The 26,337-nt window shown below is 29.7% G+C and overlaps 5 protein-coding genes across 5 annotated transcripts; 3 read left to right on the forward strand and 2 right to left on the reverse strand.

The window, feature by feature from the left end:
* Positions 1-780: 780 nt before the first annotated feature.
* On the reverse strand, positions 781-4,322 carry LOC134829009 (forkhead box protein N2). The gene is made up of 5 exons (XM_063842002.1): positions 4,226-4,322; positions 3,089-3,491; positions 2,937-3,022; positions 2,773-2,870; positions 781-1,368 (listed from the first exon to the last, which is right to left on the reverse strand). The coding sequence occupies exons 1-5, from the start codon at positions 4,320-4,322 to the stop codon at positions 781-783; spliced, it is 1,272 nt and encodes a 423-aa protein (XP_063698072.1).
* Positions 4,323-6,341: 2,019 nt separating this feature from the next.
* LOC134831909 (phospholipase A1-like) lies at positions 6,342-7,440 on the forward strand. Its single transcript, XM_063845749.1, has 2 exons — positions 6,342-6,662; positions 6,716-7,440. Exons 1-2 carry the CDS (start codon positions 6,373-6,375, stop codon positions 7,344-7,346), a joined length of 921 nt encoding a protein of 306 aa, XP_063701819.1. The 5' UTR covers positions 6,342-6,372; the 3' UTR covers positions 7,347-7,440.
* Positions 7,441-8,657: 1,217 nt separating this feature from the next.
* LOC134830303 (transient receptor potential cation channel protein painless) lies at positions 8,658-11,863 on the reverse strand. The gene is made up of 2 exons (XM_063843732.1): positions 11,627-11,863; positions 8,658-11,572 (listed from the first exon to the last, which is right to left on the reverse strand). Exons 1-2 carry the CDS (start codon positions 11,796-11,798, stop codon positions 8,955-8,957), a joined length of 2,790 nt encoding a protein of 929 aa, XP_063699802.1. The 5' UTR covers positions 11,799-11,863; the 3' UTR covers positions 8,658-8,954.
* Positions 11,864-13,242: 1,379 nt separating this feature from the next.
* LOC134829359 (roquin-1) lies at positions 13,243-20,539 on the forward strand. Its single transcript, XM_063842408.1, has 5 exons — positions 13,243-13,323; positions 14,180-14,345; positions 14,403-15,483; positions 16,628-18,732; positions 19,858-20,539. Exons 2-5 carry the CDS (start codon positions 14,184-14,186, stop codon positions 20,290-20,292), a joined length of 3,783 nt encoding a protein of 1,260 aa, XP_063698478.1. The 5' UTR covers positions 13,243-13,323; positions 14,180-14,183; the 3' UTR covers positions 20,293-20,539.
* A 4,938-nt stretch (positions 20,540-25,477) lies between these two features.
* LOC134829617 (uncharacterized) lies at positions 25,478-26,323 on the forward strand. Its single transcript, XM_063842792.1, has 2 exons — positions 25,478-25,498; positions 25,552-26,323. Exons 1-2 carry the CDS (start codon positions 25,487-25,489, stop codon positions 26,218-26,220), a joined length of 681 nt encoding a protein of 226 aa, XP_063698862.1. The 5' UTR covers positions 25,478-25,486; the 3' UTR covers positions 26,221-26,323.
* The last annotated feature ends 14 nt before the right edge of the window (positions 26,324-26,337 follow it).

Below are 26,337 nucleotides of genomic sequence, written 5' to 3' on the forward strand. Positions count from 1 at the left end.
GTTCCTTAAAACTAACTTTTTTAACCAAATATGTTTGAAAAGTAATTTTGACAGTTCAAATTTTTTTGACAGATGTCAAAATTTTTCATAAAATATCATTTTTGTATGATTTTACTCAAAATTGCTTAAAAAGATTTAAAAATGTTCAAAATTTGACATTTCATAAAAAATTTTGACAGCTGTCATTTTGACAAACGTCAAATTTTTGCATCAAATTACATCCTCTTCAATAAAAAACTTAAAAATCTTAAAAAATTATCATTTTAGTCGAAAAATTTGACAGCTGTCACTTTTTTTCAATGACAAGTACAAGAAAAAAGTGACAGCTGTCAAAAATTTTCCCTGAAATGATAAATTTTTTAAGTTTTTTAACTTTTTCTCGAAAAAAAAGTATTTTTTTGCAAAATTTTAACTTCTGTCAAAATGACAGCTGTCAAAAATTTCACTTTAAATGTCATTTTTTGAACATTTTTACATTTTTAATGCAATTTTCAGCTAAAAATCATACAAAAAGTGACATTTTATGAAAAATTTTGACAGCTGTCATCTTTGAACTGTCAAAATTACTCTTCAAACTCAAAATCTAATACCATAAAAGTGAATTTTCATCAAATTCTATAAATTTTTTTTTGTAATATTTCAATAATGAGCACTAAATTTCACTAAACACTACGAAATTTTTGAGCAGATGCCTTCGTTTCATCCACTGGACTAGATAAAGAGTATTTTTCGGGACGGATACAAGTTTTTTTTCTACTAAAGGTAAAAATTTAAGGACGTCTAATTTACAAATATTTCATGATCATCGCCGCAATTCAGAAAACGATCGATAAGTTCCTGCTCGTTCAAGTTGATCAAGCCATTCAACTCGTTCTCATCGAACGTATCCATCGTTGGCAAGTACTCGACAATGACACTCGGACCATCTGTCGCGCCTCCAGAACTGCTCGAGGATAAAACGATGTCATCTGTGATGCATTGCGGGATCTCGTCGGCGAAGTAAATTTCGTTCGAGGGAATTGTCGTTACTTCAAATTCCGTAACGATTTCCTGTTCTTCGACGACGTTGTTGTTGTTGTTGTTGTTGCTGATGTTCGCTGCAATGTCGTTTAGGAGCATTTCCTCGTCACTCACTGAGATACTTTTTGGCAATTCGATGTCTGGCACAGATTTTGGTTTTTCTTCGGATTTGCGGATTTGACGCGCGGAGGTTTTGAATTTGCTGCTTCGGTTGCGTCGTAAGCGTTTCCGATGACTTTTGCTTGTGTCCATGGCAAGTTCCCAATATCCGCCTTTGCCTTTTTCGTTTTTGCCACGTGCTACTTTGGTGAAGAAGAAGTTTAATGATAAATTATGTCGAATCGAGTTCTGTAAAAAAGGAAGGAATGAATATTTATTTCTGATCATTTACTCTTGAGGTTGGTACAATTTGTTGAAATGTTTTGGATTTCTTCTTTGAAATTAACTTTCTGATCTCAGAATGAAATTTTTAGTACTTGAAATGAAATTTTTAGTACTTGAAATGAAATTTTTAGTACTTGAAATGAAATTTTTAGTACTTGAATTGAAATTTTTAGTACTTGAAATGAAATTTTTAGTACTTGAAAATAAATTTTTAGTACTTGAAATGAAATTTTTAGTACTTGAAATAAAATTTTTAGTACTTGAAATAAAATATTTAGATCTTGAAATAAAATTTTTAGTACTTGAAATAAAATTTTTAGTACTTGAAATGAAATTTTTAGTACTTGAAATTAAATTTTTAGTACTTGAAATAAAATTTTTAGTACTTGAAATAAAATATTTAGTACTTGAAATAAAATTTTTAGTACTTGAAATAAAATTTTTAGTACTTGAAATAAAATATTTAGTACTTGAAATAAAATTTTTAGTACTTGAAATAAAATATTTAGTACTTGAAATAAAATTTTTAGTACTTGAAATAAAATATTTAGTACTTAAAATAAAATATTTAGTACTTGAAATAAAATATTTAGTACTTGAAATAAAATTTTTAGTACTTGAAATAAAATATTTAGTACTTGTAATAAAATTTTTAGTACTAAAATAAAATATTTAGTACTTTTAATAAAATATTTAGTACTTGAAATTAAATTTTAGATTTTGAAATGAAATATTTAGTACTTTTAATAAAATTTTTAGTACTTGAAATAAAATTTTTAGTACTTAAAATAAAATTTTTAGTACTTGAAATAAAATATTTAGTACTTGAAATAAAATTTTTAGTACTTGAAATAAAATATTTAGTACTTGAAATAAAATTTTTAGTACTTGAAATAAAATTTTTAGTACTTGAAATAAAATTTTTAGTACTTGAAATAAAATTTTTAGAACTTGAAATAAAATTTTTAGAACTTGAAATGAAATATTTAGTACTTGAAATTAAATTTTAGTACTTGAAATGAAATTTTTAGTACTTGAAATAAAATTTTTAGTACTTGAAATGAAATTTTTAGTACTTGAAATGAAATTTTTAGTACTTGAAATAAAATTTTTAGTATTTTTAATAAAATTTTTAGTACTTGAAATAAAATATTTAGTACTTAAAATAAAATATTTAGTACTTGAAATAAAATTTTTAGTAAATGAAATTTTTAGTACTTGAAATAAAATATTTAGTACTTGAAATAAAATATTTAGTACTTGAAATTAAATTTTAGATTTTGAAATGAAATTGTTAGCTAAATTTCAAAAGTTCTGTGAAACGCAAAACATTTTCCATCATTGTACCATCCTAATTTATCTCCTTACATTCCAATTTTTGTGTGTTTTATAGTACGCAAAACGCTCCTGTATCCACTTACAGATGCCTTGTAGCGTCATTCTGCCGTGTTCCAACATCGCCATCGCTGAAAAAAACAAGAAAACCAATAAATTAAGATTGACGACATGCACGACGCCGCGAAATATCTCACCAATTATCTGCGCATAATTAAAGGGAGGTTTCTCATTGCAGCAAGTCGCATACATAATTCGTCGTTTCTCGTAATTTTCGTGACTCCTACGAAAAAAAAAATAATATTTCTCATGAACGCACACGTCATTCGCGATTAGCATTCGAACTTACTTTCTCACTGACGACATGAACTTATTAAATCTCGTCGTTGGTTGATCCGTTACCGGCAAATCCGGCGGACTGAGATTCGTGATATTTTTCAATTCCGTGAGCCAATTGAGGTTTGTGAGTTCGGATTCGGACTCGTAATCGTCGTCACAGGCATTTTCCATGTCATCAAGGTCGATTGTCTTGTTCATGAGGCTCGAGGATGAAGATGACGACGACGAGTCGGGGGAGTTGAGGGACGTTCCTGACGTGATCGAAGGCGCTGGAGTCATCACGTTGATCGGATGATGGATTTCGGGTTGCGTTTGAAGCGGATTTGAGGGAATTTGTTGCACTTCCACGAGATTGCAAAGGTCCAAGAGGTTTGTCGAGGCGGGAAAGGATATCGTTGGGCATGTCATGTTGTCTGAAATGGAGAAAAAAGGTAAGAAATTTAGTAAAAATTGATAAATTTGTTCGGTAAAAGGCATTTTGGGAGAAATTTTAATTGAAAAGTGTCTTCATTGAAGAGATTTTAATAAAAAATTTGAAAAATTTTCGTTTTTTGCTAAAATTTATTAAAAAAGGAATTTTCTTATATCTTTAATTGAAATATTTTCTCAATTTAGATCTCAGAAATCAATTTTTATAACATCTTTGGGAAAATTTCTTCCTTGAAAACCCATAAAATTAATTTTTTGAGTAGTTTTAATCTCAAAAGTCATAAAATTATAATTTTAATTTTAAATTTTCGATAAAAAAAAAATATTTTTTTTCTCTTAAAAATTATTTGAGATCCAATTTTTGATCAAAAACGTAAAATTTTTGAGATTTTTAATTTTTAAAATTTTTTTTAACATAATTTTATGTCATTTTTGAGCATCATAATACAGATTTTAGCTCATTAAATTATATTTATCGAACTTTTAAAAAATTTTCATCTCAATTAGTTATAAAAAAAATTTTTGAGCAAAATTTTTTCTTAAAATCTCATTTAAAAAATTTTTTAAAGTATTTTTTAGCCTCAAAATCATCAAATTTCTTAAATTACTTAAATTGTGAGGAAAAAATAAATAAATAAAATCAAGTTAAATCCCCTTGGAACAGAAAACTCCCACGAAATGCATTACCACGCAATAAATTAATGACAAAAAATCTTACTGCTTAATTGATTATCGATAATCACCAACGCATCCGAGCTATTAAGGCAATTAATGATGATACTTTCTGTCGTTGAGCCGTTTTCATTGATCATCATTTTGACTTTTTTTTATAAATTTTTAAGATTTTATTGACTTAAAACTTTTTTTTCGGTAAAATTTGACTAGAATCGTTGCTTTTTTTAATTTTTCCTTTTTTGAGCTTTTTTCACATTTCACTTTTAATACTTTTTTTGAGCTTCGTTTCTTTCGTTACTTCACATGAGCAATTTTTTGAGCATTTTTCTTGAAATTTGTTAATTTTTTCACCACATTTTTTATTTTTTTGCCAGAAATTTCATGAAATTTCACACAAAATGGAGAGTTAATGGACACCGATGTTGACCGATGAGCGTCGTTCCATTTTTCCTGCGACGCGCTCGCGAGAACTGAAAAATTAGTAATTCATTCGTGCATCGACGGAAAGGGTCAACGTAGTGATTTTGCCGTACAGGTGAAACTTTTTTTCTCTTTTTTTAGTCCACTTTTAGTACGAACGAATGAATACTGGACAAAATGACGTCATGCTTTGGTATTGATCCTTTTTTTCTGAAACTAACACTTTTTTCCAGAATTTTCCTGATTTTTTCAAAATTTTTTATTTTTTTCTTATGATTTTTGATTTTTTGTTGATATTTTGTGAGCAAACAGGTCGTTTAAAGTTTTCAATTAATTTTATTTGCACGCGTTTCACTCCGTTTTTGAGCTAATTTACTGCGCTCAGTAGTCAGCAAGAGACTAACAACTTTCGAAATGAATGGGAAAAAGTTTCACAGGAGGGTTGCTCTCTCGCTCAAATTGCTAGCTAACTAACACACGCTCAAGTAGCCGCTGCCTGAAACTATTTTTCGAGTGTTAGTCAGGTGAATATGCTAATAAAAGCGTTCAACGTACGGCGTTCAATGTCCGAGCACCCCCTCGAAGTTTTTTTCTTTCGTTTCGTGTGCGTTAAGTGTTGAATGTATATCACCACTCAATATTGTTATTGTTATTATTATGTTAAAAAGAAGGAATAAGGGGTAGGAATGAATAAAACTAAAATTAACTAAACAATAAAAAAAGGAACGGAAGTACGAGACATTCGCAGGATGTCAGCTTTTGAGTTTGGATATGAATTTGACCAAAAAAAAAAAATTCTTGATCAGTTTAATTTTTTCTAATGTTTGAGTCTTTTATTTCATTTTTTAAAAATTATTTTACTTTTTTCAAAAAAAAAAAAAATTCAAGTAATTTTTTTCCGTCGAAACTGATAAACTGAAATTTAGTTTTTGGAGCTGAAAAGGCCTAAATTGAGCTGAAAGTCTAAATTCAAGGCAAATTTCGAAAAATATAATGAAATTTTCATTTTGAGAGACTTCTTATAACTAAAAATGACAAAACTATTCACGAGAAATCTAAAAGTTAAATTTTAGGCTTAAGAGCTGAAAATATAAAATTAGAGCTAACTTTCAAAAAATAGAATAAAAATTTAAAAAAAATTGTTAGTTTTGGTTGTTAAAGATTTCTGATTCATAAAAACTTAAAACTAATCAAAAAAATTTAGAAAACTAATTTTCAGCTTTTAGAGCTAAAGAGGCCCAAATTTTTCTATATGATGAAAAACTTATAGAAAATTAAAATTTTTTATACAATTTAATTTTTAGAGATCCTTAAATAAGCTTTAATGAGTAAGAATTTTGAAAAACTGAAAATTTAGTTTTAAAAGCTGAAAAGGCCTAAAGAGAGCTAAACTAAAAACAAAGAAAATTTATTTTCTAGATTTTTTTTTTCAATAAAAAATTTTGAAAATCCTTAAAGAAGCAAAATAAAATAAAAACTAAATTTCAATTTTTAGAGCTGATAAAAATTTCGAAGGTACAGTTTCTAATAAAAAGCTTGAAAAATTGATATAACTTATAATTTATCTACCTTTCTATAAAAATATTTTTAAATAATGCACATAATTTTGTTTTTAGAATATTAACCCAATTTTGTTATCTTTTTAATGACCTTGCAATTCAAATGCGTATTAACCTTGATCTTATCACACAAGTTTGTAACATTTTCTTTTTCCTCATGAATGTAAGTTTGAACAAATATTTTTAGTCTATTACTGAATTTCAACCGAAAATGCAGCTTTTCTTGTGCTTTGCGTTAATTTCGTTGCCGACTCTCGCATTAACTCGTGTTTCTAAGGAGTATAAGGATCACATAATTTTTAGAGTTTTCAGCTCTAATGGAGTTGAGTTCAACGACACCTTCGAAAACAACCAAACTTTGCTTGAAAATTGCAATCCAACGGAAAATTTCACAATTATCGTGCATGGATGGACTGAATCGATCAACTGTAATTGGGCGCCTTCATTAATTCAGGAGTTTTTGACTGCTAGACGAGGTTGCGTGTTTTTCATGGATTATTTGTAAGTTTTTTCTTTGATTTTTCAAATTTTTTTCTTAATTTTTGTATTTTCAGTTACTACAGTAATCTTCGATATTTCACTCTTGTTCGCCATTTTGATGGAATTTACAAAGTTTTACTTCAAAAACTCCTTCAACTCGACGATCTTGGCTTCGATTTCACCAAAAGTCATCTTTTTGGCTTCAGTTATGGCACGCACGTCGCTTTCGAAGCAGCTTATCAATTCAGTCAAATTTCTCAGAAGAAAGTTCATCGTTTAGATGCTTGCGATCCAGCAGGTCCTTCCTTCACAAATGTCGATCCTTCGGTTCAACATGCCGCGATGTCAGCAACTCACGTGCAATGCATCCACACAAGCGACGATAAAGGCACAAAATTAAGATTTTGTCAAAAAAGCGTAAATATGGGGCAGTGTGGAAGGAATCAAATTGGAGCAACAGAACGCCCGTTACGAAGTCATGGATTGTGTCCCATTTTCTATCGAAATTCGATTACGATGGATTTTCCTTTGGTTTCGATGAGTACTGTGGAAAAGACTTATGATGTGAAATGCAAGAATTTAATGAAAGTACCTGATATTGAAACGTATCCAGCAACTCAAATGGGTTTTAGGATGAACATGACGTTGCCTGATGGAGAATATTACGCTTTAACGGGAAAATTGCCGCCTTTTAATACGATGTGAACATTTTTTATAAAAAAAAATATATCGAAATCTTTAATTTTTAGAGAACTAAGATTCTTGAAAATGCTAAAAAAGAATTTAGTTTCAAAGAATTTTCGTACTTTAGGCCTAAAAATTTTATAAAAGCTAAAATTTTTCGTACTTTTATACCTAAAACTTTTATAAAAGTTAGTTTTAGGCCTAAAATTCTTATAAAACCTAAAAAATTGGCCTAAAATTCTTATGAAACCTAAAAATTGTTAGTTTTAAAAGAATTTCATGAATTTAGGCCTAAAATTCTTATGAAACCTAAAAAATTGTTAGTTTTAGAAAAATTTCATGAATTTAGGCCTAAAATTCTTATGAAACCTAAAAAATTGTTAGTTTTAGAAAAATTTCATGAATTTAGGCCTAAAATTCTTATGAAGCCTAAAAAACTGTTAGTCTTAAAAAAATTTCATGAATTTAGGCCTAAAATTCTTATAAAACCTAAAAAATTGTTAGTTTTAGAAAAATTTCATGAATTTAGGCCTAAAATTCTTATGAAATCTAAAAAATTGTTAGTTTTAAAAAATTTTCATGAATTTAGGCCTAAAATTCTTATGAAATCTAAAAAATTGTTAGTTTTAAAAAATTTTCATATTTTTAGGCCTAAAATTCTTATGAAACCTAAAAAATTGTTAGTTTTAGAAAAATTTGGAAATAATTTTGTAATTTTAGGCCTGAAATTCTTGAAAAATTTTAAAAATTCTTTTTTAAAAATTTAATTCTTTTTTAATTTCAAGAAATTTTTTTGGAAAAAATCCTTCGAGCAACATTACACTTCACAGCAACGCAGGACAAAGTATATTGTACGACTGTTGCACACAATAAAAGAACTATCAAAAACCAATTAACCGTTTATTTACGGTAGAACTATCTTGTTTATGTACTAAGAGTCATTTTTCGACACTTCTCATTAAAAAATCTATCTAAAATTTTAGTTTTTCTTTGAATTCTTACCTCAAACTGAAGAATTTTTACCTTTTCGACCAAAAAAAGTTACTTTTTAAACCGATAACTCACCTTTTTCGAACATTTCCAATGAAATTTCGGGCAAAACCATCACCTTCTAGCCATTTGACGAGCAAAATCGCTCCCACACGGAAATGTTAATGAAAAAAATGTATCGAATTCAAACAAAAGAGGGGTGAAATGTTCCAACATATGTTCCTTAGGACTATGTTCCTTGTTTATTAAGCAGGTGTTTTATTTTATAGCATTGTCATATCGCAGTTTGTGATTATTAATTTCAATTTCTACGCGTTTCAATCCCTTTTAAACGAAAACAAATCATAGACCGCATAACGTTCATTAATAATGGTTTTGGCGACGCAACCACATGGAATTCGACGGGAAATTACAATAAAATACTTTTCGAAAGTTATTAACAAGCACATATATTTGTTCAAAAGCTCAAAAAAACGTTAATTCAATAGATTACGGCGTGGAATGCACATCAAATAGTTCACAGTTGATTACTTTTTTAACAATAATGTAGGTTAGAAATGCGAAATTGGTTATCCTGAGTGAAAATTTCCCCAAAAATTTATGGGAGCTGCCTCAATTTTCGTTTTTTAAGACACTTTTTTACTTATTTTTCAATGCGTCGACCAACATTTGTTGCATCGTTTCCATCATAACTTCCATTTTAGCCAATCTTTGTTCAAGACTTGCCTTTTGAGCCTCCGCATGACGTTCCCGTTCGTTGTTATTGATCACTTGCATCATACGTTTCACGATTTTTCGGTCCAAACGGGAGCAGCACTTGGCATTCCATGGCGCCAAACAGCAATATTGGTTCGTCAACTCCTTGCGATCTTTTCCGCGTTCGTCAATAAGCACCGTGGTCGCGTCATTTCCGCTATTAAAGTCAACCGCACTCTCAACCGTTGGAATTAATATCTTATTGCCTTGATTTGGAACGACAATGATCATATTCTGAGGCAAAAAATGCGGAAAAACGCAAATTTTGTTGCGAATATACTTCGCGACGGTATTTTGCTTGAAAAATCCAAAGACCCCAAGGTTTCTGGTATTGAAAGAACGCTCGAATCGATGAAGAGTCGCTGCTTTTTCACTAAAATGCGTCACTTCTGCCTCTGCTTTGATGATTTGAGTATCGCTAACTGCCAAGCCGTTGAGTAAATTGAACAAAACGATCGACATAAAGAAGACAAATATCAAAAAAATCAAGTAACTTGTGGCGTTGACGTCGAAATCGATGGAAGCTGCTTCAAATTCTCCCGTTAACATGACAATAGTTTTAATAATAGCGGTTAGGGGGTTCACAAATCGATTAAAATCGTCAGCTTTATCGTCATTTTCGTTGATTGGCGATGCGGTACTCGAGTTTTTGTTCCCATCGACACTTGTTGGGTCATTAAAAAGCGTGTAAAAGCAGAAAGCGAATGCCAAGATGATGACCGAATTGATGCTCAATGACTTCAGGAAGGAATACGAAACTCGTTTCAGCATCACAATATGCATGGAGATGAAGGAATTGGGCAATGATGAGATGAGAAGTGATAATTCAAGCGCCGCCAAGAGAATTGTGAACGATGCGAAGAAGCGATGAGTGTTTCCGTACTCGCGATAGTTCTCAGGAGTCGTTACCAGTACCACAAACGTCATGAAAATCAACAAAAGCTCCAAATAATTCACCAAGGTCTTCACGTAATTCTTCGGATTGATGACAAATTGCATGAATTCTCGCACAGCAAGGATAAAAATCCCCAAAATTGTGAGAAACATGAAAATTCCCGCCAAAAATCCGTGTTCTTCGGCTCCTCTGCCGTAGAAAAAGACAACATAGACGATCAATGAGACACAAAATACCGAATACAGCATCAAATTCAGCAAAAACATCGAAAATAAGCGATGCCATTTGATGAAAAGGAAACTCGTGATCAGCGGATGGGTCATCAAGTGTCGTAATTCTTTGCATTTTGCCAGATACACGATCGGTAACATCTCTTCCGTGTGAAAAACGGCAGATCCGGTGTTGTCTTTGGTGCGGGGCGGCGCGAAACAACGAAAATCTGCGAATAAATTGAAGTCATCGTCGCCCAGGCGGAAGTGATTAGCTTGGATGCACGAATCAAAGTAATTTTCCAAGACAAGTGGGTCGATGTCGTCAATAGCGATCGAGTCCAAGACATTTTGCATGCCGATATAGGCGTTCTTTTCCAATAATTTCGTGATTACGTCGCGATTTCGGTAGCGACAGGCAAAATGTAGGGCTGTATTGCCTGTTGTCGCGTCAAATTCGTTCACATCAATGTCCTTGTGAGCCAAAAGTAAGTCGAAACAGCGACGATAGGGCTCGGATTCAATTGAATGCGGGTTTTCGCCCAATTGTTTGATCACTGTACATAAAACTGGTTCAGATTTTGCCTCTGTGGCCTTGTTAACCTTGATTTTTTCGCTTTTTAGGAGGATTTCCAGGATTTCGGGGGAGTTTCGCTGTGCTGCGAGTTGCAACGGAGGCATTGTGCCCGATTTAAACTTATTTGGATTCGCTCCGAGGTCAAGTAGCAGCTGGACAATTGACGATTGACGTTCTTCGACGGCAATTTCAAGTAAAGTAGCGCCCGATAAGTTATTTGCCTCCAATTCGTCGATGGTTTTGAACCCTTTTTTAGTCATGAGTGCCCTAAGTCCCTTTGAAAAGTCCATTTCCTTGCGATTTTTCAGTTGTGACACGAGTAAATCGATCGAAACGTCATCCAAAGATGATTTTTTTGCATTTTCAGCCAATTCGGGACACTTTTCGTTCAAACGAGTACGTGCCTCGCCCTCGCGAAAGCTGTCCAAATCGACATTACAATGCTTGAAAATGAATTCCAGCGTTTCTCGGATGATTTTTTCGTTGGTACTGAACTTTTTCAGCAACGCAAGAACTGGCGTCACGTCTCGCTGATCCGGAATATTCACGTTTGCTCCGTTTTCGACCAAGAGTAGGATGCATTCGCAACTTGCAGCGACATTTTCCTTGTTAATCTTGTTTGCGATGTGATGCAAAACGGTTCCGTTGCTGTATTTGACGTTCAAATCGACACCTTGGGACTTCATCGCCAACACAACAGCTTCCAAATTGCCCGTGTCAAGAGATTCGGCAGCGAAATTCAATGCGAATTTCCCGTTTTTGTTCGGTTGTGAGACATTTGCTGCGTTTTTGATGCATTCTTCGATGAAGGGACGGGAATCTACGAGAAATTTTGTGAGTTTTCATGAAAAATTTAGATTTTTCAAGAACTTACCTGGTTTTAAGCAAAAATTTTCAAACACAGAATTGCCTTGTTTGTCTGCCAAATCGGGATTTGCTCCATTTAGCAGGGCGGAAATGACTTGCTGAATGTTTCTCTTGGCAGCTGCTTCAACCAATTGGGCTTGCGGGTCTTGGAAACATTGCTGAATGTCGTTTGGACCCATTTTTGGATGATTTTTATGGAATTATTTGATTTTTTTTCTTAATTTTTTCAGGTAACTCCGAGTGATGATTTCATGTAAACAAGATTTGAAGAGTTGAGAGGATAAATCGCACAACGGCAGTTTTTGACAAAATTGAGTTAAGAATGAGAAAATTTAGTTGCGAGTGTTAACACGACGATTTCTGAACGAAAACTGAACTTTATTTCTCGATTTTTCAATATTGAGCTGACATATTGTTTATTAAGGACGAAGTGTGACTTCCGGCCCTTAATCTATCTGAACTTTATGCAAATAATATTTCAGGTCAAATTCTCTAAATTGATATTTGTTCATCTAATTTACTTATCTCTAACAATATATTCTTGTAAGAAATTTCAGAAATTTTTAATTTAAAAAAAAATAGTTTTCAAAAAAATTTTTTCAAAAAAAAATTATTTTTTAAAATTCATTATTTTTTTTATTTTAAAACAATTTTTAAAATAAAATCAATTTTTATAAAAAAAATAAAAAAAAAATTTTTTTATAAAAACAAAAATTTTTTTTTGGATATTAAATTTTTAGAATTTTTGCTAAATTAAAAATTAATTATTTTATAAAAAAAATTTTAAAAAAAAAAAATTTTAAATTATAAAAAAATTATTTTTGATTTTTTTTGAAAAATTAAACTTTAAATATTTATGTACATTTTTTTTTTAGAAAAAAAAAATTTAAATTTTTCAAAATTTTTTTGAGTGATATTTTTTTATGATTTTTTTTTAAATTTTTTACTTTAAAATTAAAGTTGAAATGATCTAAATTTATTTTGAACTTAGCAAATATTCTAAAAATTCAATATTCAAAAACTTTTTTGAATTTTGTAATTTTTTATAAAAAAATTGTTTCAAAACTCCATTTTTTACATTTTTGAAAAATTTAAAATTGGAACACTTTAAAAATCTCGTTTTTTTTATAAAATTTGAAACAATTGAGCAATTCACCCCTTTCGACAGAAAATTTCCTTGAAAATCAGACAAAAAAAAATTCCGCACAAAAAATATTTTTATTTGCTGTTAATTTACTTTTTTGAGCTTAAAAGTGGAAAAATAATTTAAAAAATAATTTTTTTATTTAAAAACTTTTTCTCAGTTTTTAAAAAAATGCAATTATGCGATTTTTTCTCAAAGCTCTTCAATGTAGTTCCAAAAATTTCCGCTACCCTGTAAACAAAAATTCACTTATTTACAATTTTCTCATAAAAAAAATTAAATAATCTTCAAATTTTTTAACACAATTTGATAAAAATTAAAATTATCGCACATTTTCAAAGTAATTTATTGAATTTAACTTTCATTTTGTCGCCAAAAATGTCCAAAATGAGTTTTCCAAATTCAATTCTGAAATCCAATCGGAATCCGGAGTGAATTCCTTACAGGGCATTGTCGCCCATACAAAAGTTGAATTAGCAAAACGGCAAATTAGGGGACGTCTTACTGATTTCTCGATGAATTTTTTAAGAAATGTGATATGTTTTGTATCGTAAAATCAGGTAAATAAATCGTGTTTCGTGTGCAAATCCGTGTCGTGGCATCGTGCAACGCGAAAATGATGAAAAACAAGTGAAATTCCCGCGCCAAATGCCCAAAATATGGCATGCAGAAAAAATTCAGTGTCATTCACTCACTCAGTGCCAGCTAATCAACTTTTTACCTTGACTGAAAAATTCACCTTTACCACAAAAATCCTTGGATTCAGCAACAAATCATCCCGAATTCGTGTCATTTTTGCAAAGGATCCATGGAAAAGTTGCAAATAATCGCGCGAAATTAAAGGAAATGCCCTTCAAAGACCTCGAATTTTCCAAAAATATGGGTTCGCAAAAATTTCGTCACTCTCGTATACGTGCACAGAGGTCGTAGAAGCATCGTAAAAGAGAGAGAGAGTGGGAAAATTGACAAAAAATATTAAATTTCCAGCGGGAAATGAAGCTTTGGCAGTCATTTCCGAGAAAATCTTATCGCCTGATGATGCTCGGATGGTGCAACAATCAATCTAAATTTAAAAATTTCTTTCGCAGTGGTTCGTTGCGTGCCTGTACGTGTGCCATACACCTCTTAGCTCGGGTATTTTTAGAAAATCTCGTTCGCAGAGCAGGTTGCAAGACATACGCGGCACGAAATTCCAATTGGAAGGGACAACCTAATAAGAAATTGCGCGAACTGTTGAACTTCGAGGCATGATGATGCATGCAATTTCCCGTTTTTCACATCGTATGTTGCGTGTGTGACGCGAATTACGTCACAAATTCACTTTATTTTCATCATTTTTGCGCGGAATGACACGACATCACAGCAACTTTTGAGATTTTTGTCAAAAATTAACTTTTTTTTGCTTTTATTTTTTAGCAAAATGCCGATTCAGGCAAATTTACAATGGACCGATTTTCTGTTGTGTCCAATTTGCCAACATGATTTCACATTACAACGTTCCCCAATTAGTTTAGGCTGCGGACATACCATTTGTAAGCTATGTCTAGCCACGTTACATCGTAAACAGTGCCCTTTTGATCAGGTAATTTTCGATTTTTTTCGTAAAAAAATAAATTTTAATTTTTTTTCGCAAATTTAGACCGCAATCATCACTGACATTGATTATTTGCCCGTTAATTCGGCAATTTTACAATTAATAAGTGACAAAGACACATCAAGCACCCCAACCAGCAACAACAACAACTCTGACAAAGCAGCTGTGACAACACCAAGTACAAGTAAATCCAGTAGTAGCTCCGAAAATTTAGCATCTGACGACGTGCCAGACGTCAAAAAGTCCCCCGAAGACGCAAAAAGTGATGAAGATGTCGCCAAATCCCCGCCTATCGCGAGCAGCATTCAAAAATTGAGCGCCGAAGACCTAAAAAGTTACAATGACGCAAAAACGGCGATCGAAGAGCTCGCTTTATATCTCAAGCCGTACATAAATGGCGGCACGGGAACGCTCCTTTCACGCCCGATGATCCGAAAATTAGTGACTCTAGTCAATTGTCAGCTGATGGAAGACGAGGGAAAAATTCGTTCGTTGCGCGCTGCTCGTTCCTTGGGCGAACGCACCGTAACCGAGCTAATTTTGCAACATCAGAACCCCCAGCAGCTCAGTACGAATTTGTGGGCGGCGGTACGGGCTCGCGGATGTCAATTTCTCGGTCCAGCGATGCAAGAAGAAGTTTTAAAGCTCGTGCTTCAAGCACTCGAAGATGGATCCGCGTTATCGCGAAAAGTTCTCGTCATGTTTGTCGTGCAGCGACTCGAACCGCATTTTCATCAGGCATCGAAGACGAGCATTGGGCACGTTGTGCAGCTTTTGTATCGCGCGAGTTGCTTCAAAGTGTCGAAACGCGAGGGAGATTCGTCGTTGATGCAGCTGAAGGAGGAATATCGTACTTATGAGGCGTTAAGACGCGAACATGACGCCCAAATTGTGCAGATAGCAACGGAAGCGGGACTTCGTATCGCGCCAGATCAGTGGTCGTCGCTGTTGTATGGCGATACGGCGCATAAATCGCATATGCAGAGCATTATAGACAAACTTCAGACGCCGCAATCGTTTGAGCAGTCGGTGCAAGAGTTGTTTATTGCGTTGCAACGAACGGGAGATCCCGCCAATTTGTCTGGATTGAGAACGCATTTGAATCATTTGTCGGGAATTGATCCAGGTAAGAGAAAATTTTCATTCAAAATCTCTTTTTTTTCCAAAATTTTAATTAAAAATTTTTTTAAAAAATTTAATATTTTTTTTTATTTTAATTTTTTTTTTTTTTTTTTTTTTTTTTCACTGAAATTTTTTAATTTTTTTTTTTATAAAATAAATATTTTTTTTTCAATTCAAAAGTCATATTTATTTTTAAAATTTAGCTTAAAATAATTTTTTTAATTTAAATAATTAAATTTAAAATATTTATTTAAGTAGTTAAAATTTTCATTATTTTAAATTTTTTATTATTAAAAAAAATATTTTAATAATTTTTAAAATAATTTTTAATTGACTTTTCAATTATTTATAAAATTTAAAAAAAAATATTTACTAAGTCAAAATTTTATTTTCGTACTTTTTTTTAAATATAAGAAAGCTTTTTTTGTAAATTGTTAGAATATTTTTTTTATTTTCATTTTTTTTTTTTATAAAAAATATAATTTCGTTCGAATTAATTAATTAACTAAATTATTATTCATCTAATTATTTTTAATTTAATTTTGCTTTAAATCATTTATTTAAATTAATTTATTACAAGTTTATTTATTTTTTAATGAAAATTTAATTATTAGGTATTATTTTTTTTTTATTAAAAAAATTATTATTTTTGAAAATTCTAATTTGTAAATTTGATTTCAAAATTTTTGAGTTATTTTTATTATTTTTTTAATTATATTTTTAAATTTTTAACTTGAACTGCTATGAAATCAATTTAAATTAGAAATTCTCAATTAATAATATAATTTTTTAAAAAAAATAATTAAAAAAATAATTAAAAATAATTAATAATTAATAATAATTAAATTAAATAATTAAAAAAAATTTTTTTTTTAATTAAAATACTTTTTTCAATATTTTAACATAATTTAATGTAATTTAAGTTAATGTTAAATAAATTATTCAAATAATTTTTAAATATTTTTATTTATTTATTTTTTTTTTTTTGTTTTCAAGCATTTTTTTTTAATTTAAAAAAATAATTTGAATTAATTTTTTATTTTTTTTATTTTAAAAAAAATTTCATGAAAAAATCAAAACATTTTAATTTAAGTAAATTTTTTAATTAAATTTAAGCTTATTTTTCTGAAAAATATTTATTTTTTCAGTTGCAGAAAATACCGTTCCAAGTTTGAACGAATGCGCAACGACTTTAGATGCTGTGCGTCACGTGGTTCAAGGTCTCGTCGAATTTGTGCAGCAACACGGAAACCGAAAACTCCAAGACACGAGTCACGTCTTGCAAAACAGCAAATACAAAATCAGCTATTGTCGCGACTTGAAGATCCGCGGAACGTGTCCCCGCGCCGGAAACTGCACTTTTGCCCATTCCGAGGACGAACTCGAACGATATCGTGCCAAGGTGAAAAAGCTACCTCTGCGAGCGACGGCAAGCACGCCAAAAGAGACAATCGAGTATTTGGGCGACCCCATCGGGAGATCGGGCTCCTTTGGCGAGGAACATTCTCCCCTGCGTTATGCCAAAAGTAATGTGACGTCGCGTTTCGCGCCAACACACGACAAAGTAGGAGCCGCCGCAAGTTCATCGACCGCTGGCATGGGAAGTCATCCTCCCTTGTTGCCTCATTTATCGCTTCCGGCAAATCCCGCAGCTGCGATGTACGGCAACGGGCCCATGATGTCTCCCCAGATGACAAATCGTTTTCCGCCAGCAGCTCCGCCGCCGCCCTATGACCCAAGCAGCTTCCCGAATGCCAATTATTTGCAACAAAGACCACCAATGGCGCCGAATTTGCGAAATTTCCGCCCGCCTCCGCCAAATTCGCAGCAAAATCCGCCGCCAGTGCCGCCCAACATGTATGGCGCGAATAAAATGACTCTTACAGCAACGCCTTCCGCGCCTCCGCAGTACTTTAACGACTTTTATAACAATCTCATGCAACATCAACAAGCACATGGCGTTCACAATCCGGGCGGATCTCCCTTTTCTCAAGCGAATCCGTTCATCAAACAGCTCCAAAATGCCCACGAATACCCTCTGGATAAGTTGGATCAGCGAAAACTCGAGTTAATTCGTCAAATCATCGAATGGGAACAACAAGCGGTGAATCAGCAACAACAGGCACAACAACAAAAAGCCGCCGCCGCAGCAATTCCGAACAAAATTCCAGTTAAAAGTACACAATCGCTTCCAATGTACCGCACATCGCCCGAAAATATGCTGAATTTGATGAAAGAAAGTCAAGCAAGCAATATCGCGATGCATCTTCAGAGTCTTATGAACCGCAAACGTGAGATAATGCAAGAAATTGAGACTCACAAGGAGCTTTTCGGCACAAATTCGAACAATTTGGACCATCACACGGCATATCCGACGAATTTCGCGACGTTACAAGATCAGGTCAACGGCAATATCTTCAGTAATCCGAGCAAAAAGAACGAATTGCTCGACTTTTGGGGATTTTCCGGCAACAGCAATGCTCCCAATGTTCCTCCAACGACTCAAAATCATCACCATCCCGCGCCCGCCTATCAAATTGATACAATGGGCGTCGGATCCAGCACGAATAAGGATACTTTTGTCCGTTCCGATTCCATCCTCGATGACGATTACGTGCCCTTTGAGACGACAGCGACCACGAGCAGCAAATTCGGACCCATTTCCCGCATGCCAAGTAATCCTCTCAAGCAACAACACTCTCTCACGGGTCTCGATACGCTCATTAACTCACAATCGTTGAACGAGTTGTCGTCAGCGCTTCACGCCTCGTCATCGTCAGATTGGTTGTCAAGCAACAACAATAATAATTCATCCGCATCCACATCACCGATCACAAATTTGTATTCGAAATCGACTTCCGCCACGGCAACGGGCAACAATCACGTCGTCGCTTCGTCGTCGACAAATGCCGCTGCCGTTGCCGCCGTGCAAGATGCAATCATCAAACTTATGTCGCCCACCGTACAAGTTAGCAAAAGTAGTGTTAGTAGTAGTAGTGCTTCGAACAATGTCGTCGCTCCGGGAAATTCGCAGGCAGCGGCGATGTATTTGAAACGTTTGACGGACAACAATCAGTTGCAGTTGGAATTATCGCGTGTCGATCACAAAATCGCGGGATTGAGACAAAGCACGCAGCAGCAACAACAACAACAAGTGCATGGCGATCAAAAGACGAATGAGCAGCAACAACCGCAGATTCCGCAGAAACGGAAATTGACTAGATTGGTTGGCGGGCTCGGAAGTGATTTGCATGTAAGTTTTTATTTTTCTTTTTTTTAATTTAATTTTTTATCATAAAATGTCAAAATATATTTAAAAAATTTTATTATTATTTTTTTATTTTTCGAAAATATTTCATTTAAAAAATCTTTTTTTTTTCAAAAATTAAAAAAAAAATAATTTTAATATTTTTTGTCTAAATTTTACTAAAATATTCATCATTTATACATTTTTAATAATTTTTTTTCTCATTTTTTGAAAAAAAAAATTATTTTGCATATTTAAAAAAAAATATTAATTTTTTATCAAAAAAAAATTATTAAAAATAAATGCTAAAATAATTTCAGAAAAAAAAATCAAAATGATGATAATATATTGTTAAAATTTAGGCAAAAAATATAAAAATAATTTTTTTATTAAAAATAATAATTTTAATAAAATTAAAAAACTAATTTAATTTTAATTTATTTTGTTTAATTTTTAATTAGGTTTAATTTATTTATTTTTTAAACAAAAATTTTAGAATTTAAGAAAAATTATTTTTGTTTTGTTATTTATTTTTTTTTTTTATATTTTATAAAATTAAGCCAAGACAAAAAAAAAATAGAAATATTTTTTAAAACAACTTTTTATTAAAAAAAAATATTAAATCTTTGAAATTTTTATATTTTAAAAATATTTATTTATAGTTTAAATATTTTTTATATCAATTATGGTATAATAATTATTTCAATAAAATTCATTAAAATTTTTTTTTTCAATTTTTTGTATTAAATCAATTATTTTTTTGTTTTCAAAATAATTTAAAAAAATAATTAATTATTTCTTTCTATAATTGATTAAAGTTTAATTTGAAAAAAAAATTATAATAATTTTTCATTTAATTGTTCGTATTTTTTTTAATTTTTAGAATTGTAATATTTAATAATTTTATTTTTTCTATTTTTATTGTATAAAATTATATATTGCAAAAAAATTACTTAAAAAAATATTTTTGTAATTTTTGCTTCAAATTTCACAATTTAAAAAAAAAATAAATTTTATTTTTTTTTAATTTGATCTTTTTATGGATTTTCAGATATTTTTTAACAAAAAAAAAAATCGAAAAAAAAAATCATAAAGTTTTTATTTAAAATCTTTGTTCTCTCTCCCAATTAGAATCCCTTAACAAAAGCCGCCTCCTTCAGTTCCGGCCAACAATCAACCACTGCATCCGCAAACCCGCTTTCGTCATCTTCGTCTCTCTTTTGGAACGAAACGGATCTAATGAATGCCAAATTGTGGGGCGGCACAAACTCCGCAGGTGATAATGCAGCTAATTTGAGTACAAAATCTCTGAAAAATCCGAACAAATCGAGTACGAGCAACAACAACAGTAGCAGCAACAGCAGCACAGGAAACAACAACAACAGCAGCAGCAGCAAAAGTAACGGTAATAATGTTAGTTGTAATAATGTTAATAACAATAATAATGACGACGATTCATGTGATGAGGAGGGAATTGCCAACGGGATTCGCGAAATTGAGATTCGTTTTGAGAATGAGCTGGAAGAACAGGAAAAGCTATGGCCTGATCCCGAAAATTTGGCATGATTTTTAACGTTATAACGATGATTAAACACAAAATATATATAATTATTTTATTTTTTTATATAAAAAAAAAATATGTTTATTTTTTCAATTTATATTTTTTTACCATTTATTTACTCAAAAAAGTTACGAAATGCCAAAATTGGCTGGAAATTTCTTCGTCTGTGACCTGAGAAAGTTTTTTTTTGTAAATATATATTTTTTGCCTTCTCTGTTGATAATGTTGCGACTATTTTTTTTTTATTAATTATGTATATATTAAGTTATATATTATTAATTATTACATACAATGCTTTGTTTTAAAAGAACAATTTATAAATTTTTGTGAATTTTTTTAATTAGTTATATTTTGTTTATTTTTTCTGTTATAGAAAATATTTTTTTATTACTAATGATACGCAAAAATAATCAAATTTGTTGTTATACATTTTTTTAATTAATTAAAAAATAATTTAGAAAGGAAAGAAAAACATGAAATCTCTTCAAAATTGTTGCTGCTAATAATTAATTAATTAATTATATTAATCGCCTAATAAAAAATAAAAAATATGCAATCATCATGTTGATCAATGTACGATTAATGCTTTCAAAAAAATATCTAAAAAATTATAAATTATAATTATAATGATAAAAAAAGTGGTAAATAGATAAATAAAATAATAAATATTTTTATTATATTCTGATTAATAATCATTATATATTATATATCAACATACATAAATAAAAAAGATCACACGAAAAAAAAAATTATTAAAAAAATTATTCATGATGTTCATGACTATATTAATTACTTGTGCGTATTAAAGCATAAAAATACCCGTTTTATTAAATATGTATTAATTAAGCAAGAAACTTAATAGGAGATTTTATATTTTTTTATATACTTTATATAAAAATCCTTCCTTTTATCCTCAAATCCGATAAATACCTTTTTCTATAATTTCCCCCAATTATTTTAAATTTTATTGAAAAAAATAAAAAAAAAAACAAGAAGAAACAGTTAACATTTAAAAAAAAATATAACTAAATCTTGCTGCGTCTAAAAAAACATACATTACAAAAAAATAATAATAAATATTAATCGACAACTATTTTTTCTAGAAAATATTTTGCTAAGTGTTGCTATTATTATAATTATTATAAACTATATAAAGTTGCATCAATCGTCGCATTACTACAAGTTTCATTGTAAAAGCGCCAAGTTATATAAAAAAACAAATATATATAAAAATATTACTTTTTTAGAAAAAAGGAAGGAAAAAATTTTAATATGCCTAATTAATTATATTAATCATTAAAAAAATATTTTATTGACAAAAATAGTAAAAAAAAATTATTTGAATTTATATTTTATTATCATTATTAAATAAATAAATTAATTTAAAAAAAAAGAAAAAAAATATGGGCAACAGTTTTAAACATATTGCCATGTACTGTGGAATAAATAAGTTTAATAATTTCATTATTATTTGTTTTTATTTTTTTCATAATTTTTTTTTTTGTTTCAAGGTAAGTTTTTTTATAATTTAATTTTTTATTTAAAAATAGCATGCAGAAAAACAAAATTTATCCCATCGGAACAAAAAGCACCAAGATAAATTTTTAACAATGTAGATTTTAATAACATATATAATATAATCATCATAATATATAATAATAAAAATAATAAATAAAAAAAAGTTTTAGTAGACAAAAAACACTAAATTTCAATGAAATGAAAAAAAAATTAAAAAATATATATTATAGTGAATAGTTATGATTGTCCTTATTGTTGTTAAAAATACAAAAAGTTAGAAAAAAACTTAGCTTCTGACGTTATTTTACTAAAAATAATAATAATAAAAAAAACATCTTTCAAATTTACAAAAAAAAAAAATAACTTTGATGAGTAAAAAAAGACGTTTAAAGCAAAGAAATGCACAATATACATACTTGTGATGTGAAATTCTAGAGTTAACAATAGAAGAACAACAACAAGCAACCAAAAGAATGGCCAAAAATGTCCATTTTATAAAAAAAAGTAAAATAATTTTAAGCTTTTACAAACAATTTAAACACAAATATTTGCTTGAAATCAAGGCTATTGCTAATAAATGTGCAAAATTACTACTACTTCATACTCTAAAACTACTCTCAATGATCGATAAATGTCTTTTTTCTCAAATTACATCTCACCAAAATTACAAAAATTTTAAGGGATCGATCAAAATCGAGATGGAAATATTTTTTTATTATTCAAAGTTAACAAAAACAATTTTTTTCGTTAACTACTCTGAACGTTTTTCTGTGAAAGGCCCGTTTTGGAGTACGTTTTTTAACTTTTTAAACATTAATTAGTTAGTTGTTGAAATAAAAAACAAAAAAAAACTCACATTGAGTATAACTTTCTAAAAAATAAAAAATATATATATTAACTTATCGTTAAATTTATAAGCTAAAAAAAACAAATAATAAGAAAAAATCACCCACCTTTAAGCAAATTTTCCTTTTATTTCTGGCCTTAAATTAAATTTTTTACTCTGCGGAATGGAAATTTATAAGATATGATCATCATTGAAGTTCTTTTTAAACGTTTAAAAAATAAGCTAAGCAAAAAATATATAATAAATAATAAAATATAAAATGAAACAGTGTGACAACACATTTTATGAAATCCAACCTACCGTTCTTAAAAATATTATGCTAAAAAATAAATATTAACCGAAAAATAATAAATAATAAAAAAATATATATAATGCATAAGAAAGAAAGTAAAGCGTGAGCATTGACTGTTATACAATAAATAATAATTACAAAAAAATATAAAGTTATTTAATTAAATAAATAAATAAATACAAATACACAAAAGTTGATGATCTAAAAAAAAACTACTAAACTAATATATAATATTAATGAATAAAATAAAAGAAATGACAATCTATAAACAAAAAAAAAATATTATTATAAATAATAAATAAAGAAAATTTGTGGCTATTATTATAAAATAATATAAAAAAATAATAATTAAAAAAAAATCATTAAAATATTACATTACAAAATATATATAAAAAAATATTCCTTGATATTATTTTTAAACAACATATAGAAAACATATATAGGCACCTGCTTCTGCAAATTAAAAACAACATATATAAAGTTATAATTAAAATATTATAATTGTGTCCAGAAAAAAATTATAAAATTATTTTTAATTGAAATTTAAAATTATTTAAAAATAATTAATTAATTGATTCAAATTAAATTTAATATTTTTTTTAAAATTTATAAATTATTATTTTAAAAAAAAATTTAAATTAAAATAAATTAAAAAAATAATAATAAAATTATTAGTTTTTATTGAAAAAAAATCATTAAAATTATGTTTATTATTTTTGAAAAAAAATTATTTTTGTTCGAAATATTATTTAGAAATTAAAATAAATAAAATTATTTATTATTATTTATTTATTTAATTAATTATTTTATGAAATTTATTTTTTTTTGTTTTTTTAAAATTAAAAAAATAAAATTTTTTTAAATTAAATTTATTATTTTATTTATTAAGAATTTTTATTAAAATAATAAAAATTTAATTTTATTTAAAAAAAAAAAATTTATTAAAAAAATAATTTTTATTTTATTTAATTTGAATCAAAAATCATAAATATTTTTTTTTTTCGAAACATAATTTTAAAGTAATTATTTAAATTAAAATTAAAAAAAAAATAATTATTTAATTAATTTTATTTTTTAATAATTCAAAAATTAGTTTTTTTAAATTAGAGATTAAATTAAATTAAATTAAAATTAATTCAAATTATTTAAAATTATTAAAATTATTATTTAATATTATTAAAAAATTTAATTTCTTCAATTTTTTAAGAGCGAAAAAAAATTAATCTAATTTAATTAATGAAAAATCCTAAAATATTTTTATATAATTTAAATGAATGGGCCTAAAAATGAAGAAAGAATGCATAAAACCGCGCATGGAATAAAAATAATGTGTCAAAGTTTAAAGAAAAAAATGTAAAATGCTTAAAAGCTTATAGAACACCCAATTAGAACCTTCACCTCTTCCTCTTCTTAAGTATTCTTAAAACATCTAAAAAACCAACAGATACTCATACTGGACCAATATTTAAACGCAGAAAGCACATAAAAAGGCATATCTTTAAAAAAAAATCAGTAGAGTAGCTGAATGACATTCTCTTTAAAAAAATCTTTCAACTATCAACTAATTTAAAAATAATTTTTTTTAAATAAAAACAAAATTTTACGAGACACAAAAAAAAATATGACGAGGCACGAGTGCGAATCGCTTCCGATTAAAAATCCTAATTTTAATGATTTTTTTTTGTATGAAAAATTATCATGATTACATTAATCAAGAAAAAAAAGTAAAAAATTACAGAAAAATATTGTATTTGGTGGAAGTAAAAAAAAGTATATTATATGAAAATATACGTATTTAAAAAGTTAAACTTGATTTTTGTCATTTTCTAACATTTTAACGCGTTTCAGTAAGTCATTGAGGCTTCGAATGACGATACAACGAGCTTCATTTCGATTTACGCAACGATTATGAGCAATACTGAAGATCTGGGAGCCCAAACAATGTAACAATATTCCATCAAGTCTTCGATTTTGGTCCAAATAACAGTAAAGGTAACTAAAAAATTGAAAATTTTCAAGTTTTTAATTAATTTTAAGAGATATCAATGACTTACTTTTGACATGTCACATCCCCCAACACAGGAAAATATCCGATTTCGCCATATAATCGACAAAAATCACCCGCTGTGGGAGTTTCATAAGCTCCATTCAGGTCAAAAGCATTAAAAATTAAGAAAATTATTGTTAAAAAACCGATTTTTGCCATTTTTGGTCCGATTCAATGAGAAATACGATGAAAACTGACACAAAAATCAAAAGTTCTAAACGGAAAATCACAATTTTTATCAGTTGAGAGCATTTTCAAGGGAACCTTATCAAAGCAAATACGAGATTCGCGAGATTTTTTATGGTAAATAACGGAACGAAAGATAAGATATTACTTTTTGGTGTTTGGGTCGTTCACGAAATCCTCACATCTCGCGTGATTCGAGATTTTCGACCTTGTTTACTTGCTTTCGAGACATTTTTATGTCAACATTGGGGTTATAAATGGCAGTTTTTTCTGGTTAAAAAGTCATTTATCAACAAAAATTCTTCTGAAATGGAATTAAAAGTAAGTTTAATGTTGATTTTTTTCGTTTTTTCTACTAAAAAAAATTTTTTTAGGTCTTACTTTTGATTTTTTTGAGCTTAAGCCTCGTAATTGACGATTCCCAAGCTGCTTGCAACAATTGTGGCGCAAATTCAGGAGTTGCCTGCATCAGTGATGATCAATTCTATCCCTGTTCGAACGGAATTCCAAACACTTCTGTCATCCAACGCTGTCCCGTAGGTCAAGTTTGCACGAATAAAGCTGCAATTTGTGTTCCTGCCGCTACTTCAGCGCCAAATTGTCTTCTTTGCAACACTTGCACTGCTCAAAGGACCTTCACGTGTGTCAATTTTAACACTTACGCGCCTTGTGTCAATGGAACGATCATCGATTGGCAAATTTCCTGTCCTCAGGGGATGATTTGCAATCCAGCGGGTCCAAAAGAGAATCCTTGTACGACAATGACGTGGCAACAAATCCCCCGATGCTCGATGGGTGAAGAAAATTTCAGTACAACGACAACTTCGACGACGCCAGCAACGACAGCGGTACCGAGCACGTGGTGCGGAGGTCAATTAACGGTTGGAAATTATCCGAATCCGAGCGATTTGACGTGCAAAACGTATTTAAAGTGTTACAAGTCGAATGGCGTGATGACGGGACAAAAATACACATGTCCAGGAACCACTTTTTTCAATCCGACGTCGAAAATGTGCGAAGTTGGGTATGTTTGTGCAGCGTGACGCAATGCATTCCTCGAACGCGCCTTATCTAAGACCTCTTATTTGTCTAAAGATTTCAATTAAACGGCAAGATAACACGAAACTGCAAAGAATTCGTCTTTAGTTCGACGAAAACTT

This window comes from Culicoides brevitarsis, chromosome 2 (genome assembly GCF_036172545.1).
Source record: "Culicoides brevitarsis isolate CSIRO-B50_1 chromosome 2, AGI_CSIRO_Cbre_v1, whole genome shotgun sequence".
Lineage (NCBI taxonomy): Eukaryota > Metazoa > Arthropoda > Insecta > Diptera > Ceratopogonidae > Culicoides > Culicoides brevitarsis.

Coding starts and splice junctions, on each gene's coding strand:
- LOC134829009 (XM_063842002.1), bottom strand. CDS start 4,322: ATGATGATCAATGAAAACGGCTCAACGACAGAAAGTATCATCATTAAT. Junction 3,492..4,225: donor TATCGATAATCAATTAAGCA/GTAAGATTTTTT, acceptor TCTCCATTTCAG/ACAACATGACATGCCCAACG. Junction 1,369..2,772: donor AAACACACAAAAATTGGAAT/GTAAGGAGATAA, acceptor CCTTTTTTACAG/AACTCGATTCGACATAATTT.
- LOC134831909 (XM_063845749.1), top strand. CDS start 6,373: ATGCAGCTTTTCTTGTGCTTTGCGTTAATTTCGTTGCCGACTCTCGCA. Junction 6,663..6,715: donor GTGTTTTTCATGGATTATTT/GTAAGTTTTTTC, acceptor TTGTATTTTCAG/TTACTACAGTAATCTTCGAT.
- LOC134830303 (XM_063843732.1), bottom strand. CDS start 11,798: ATGGGTCCAAACGACATTCAGCAATGTTTCCAAGACCCGCAAGCCCAA. Junction 11,573..11,626: donor AAATTTTTGCTTAAAACCAG/GTAAGTTCTTGA, acceptor AATTTCTCGTAG/ATTCCCGTCCCTTCATCGAA.
- LOC134829359 (XM_063842408.1), top strand. CDS start 14,184: ATGCCGATTCAGGCAAATTTACAATGGACCGATTTTCTGTTGTGTCCA. Junction 15,484..16,627: donor TTTGTCGGGAATTGATCCAG/GTAAGAGAAAAT, acceptor TTATTTTTTCAG/TTGCAGAAAATACCGTTCCA. Junction 18,733..19,857: donor GGCTCGGAAGTGATTTGCAT/GTAAGTTTTTAT, acceptor TCTCCCAATTAG/AATCCCTTAACAAAAGCCGC.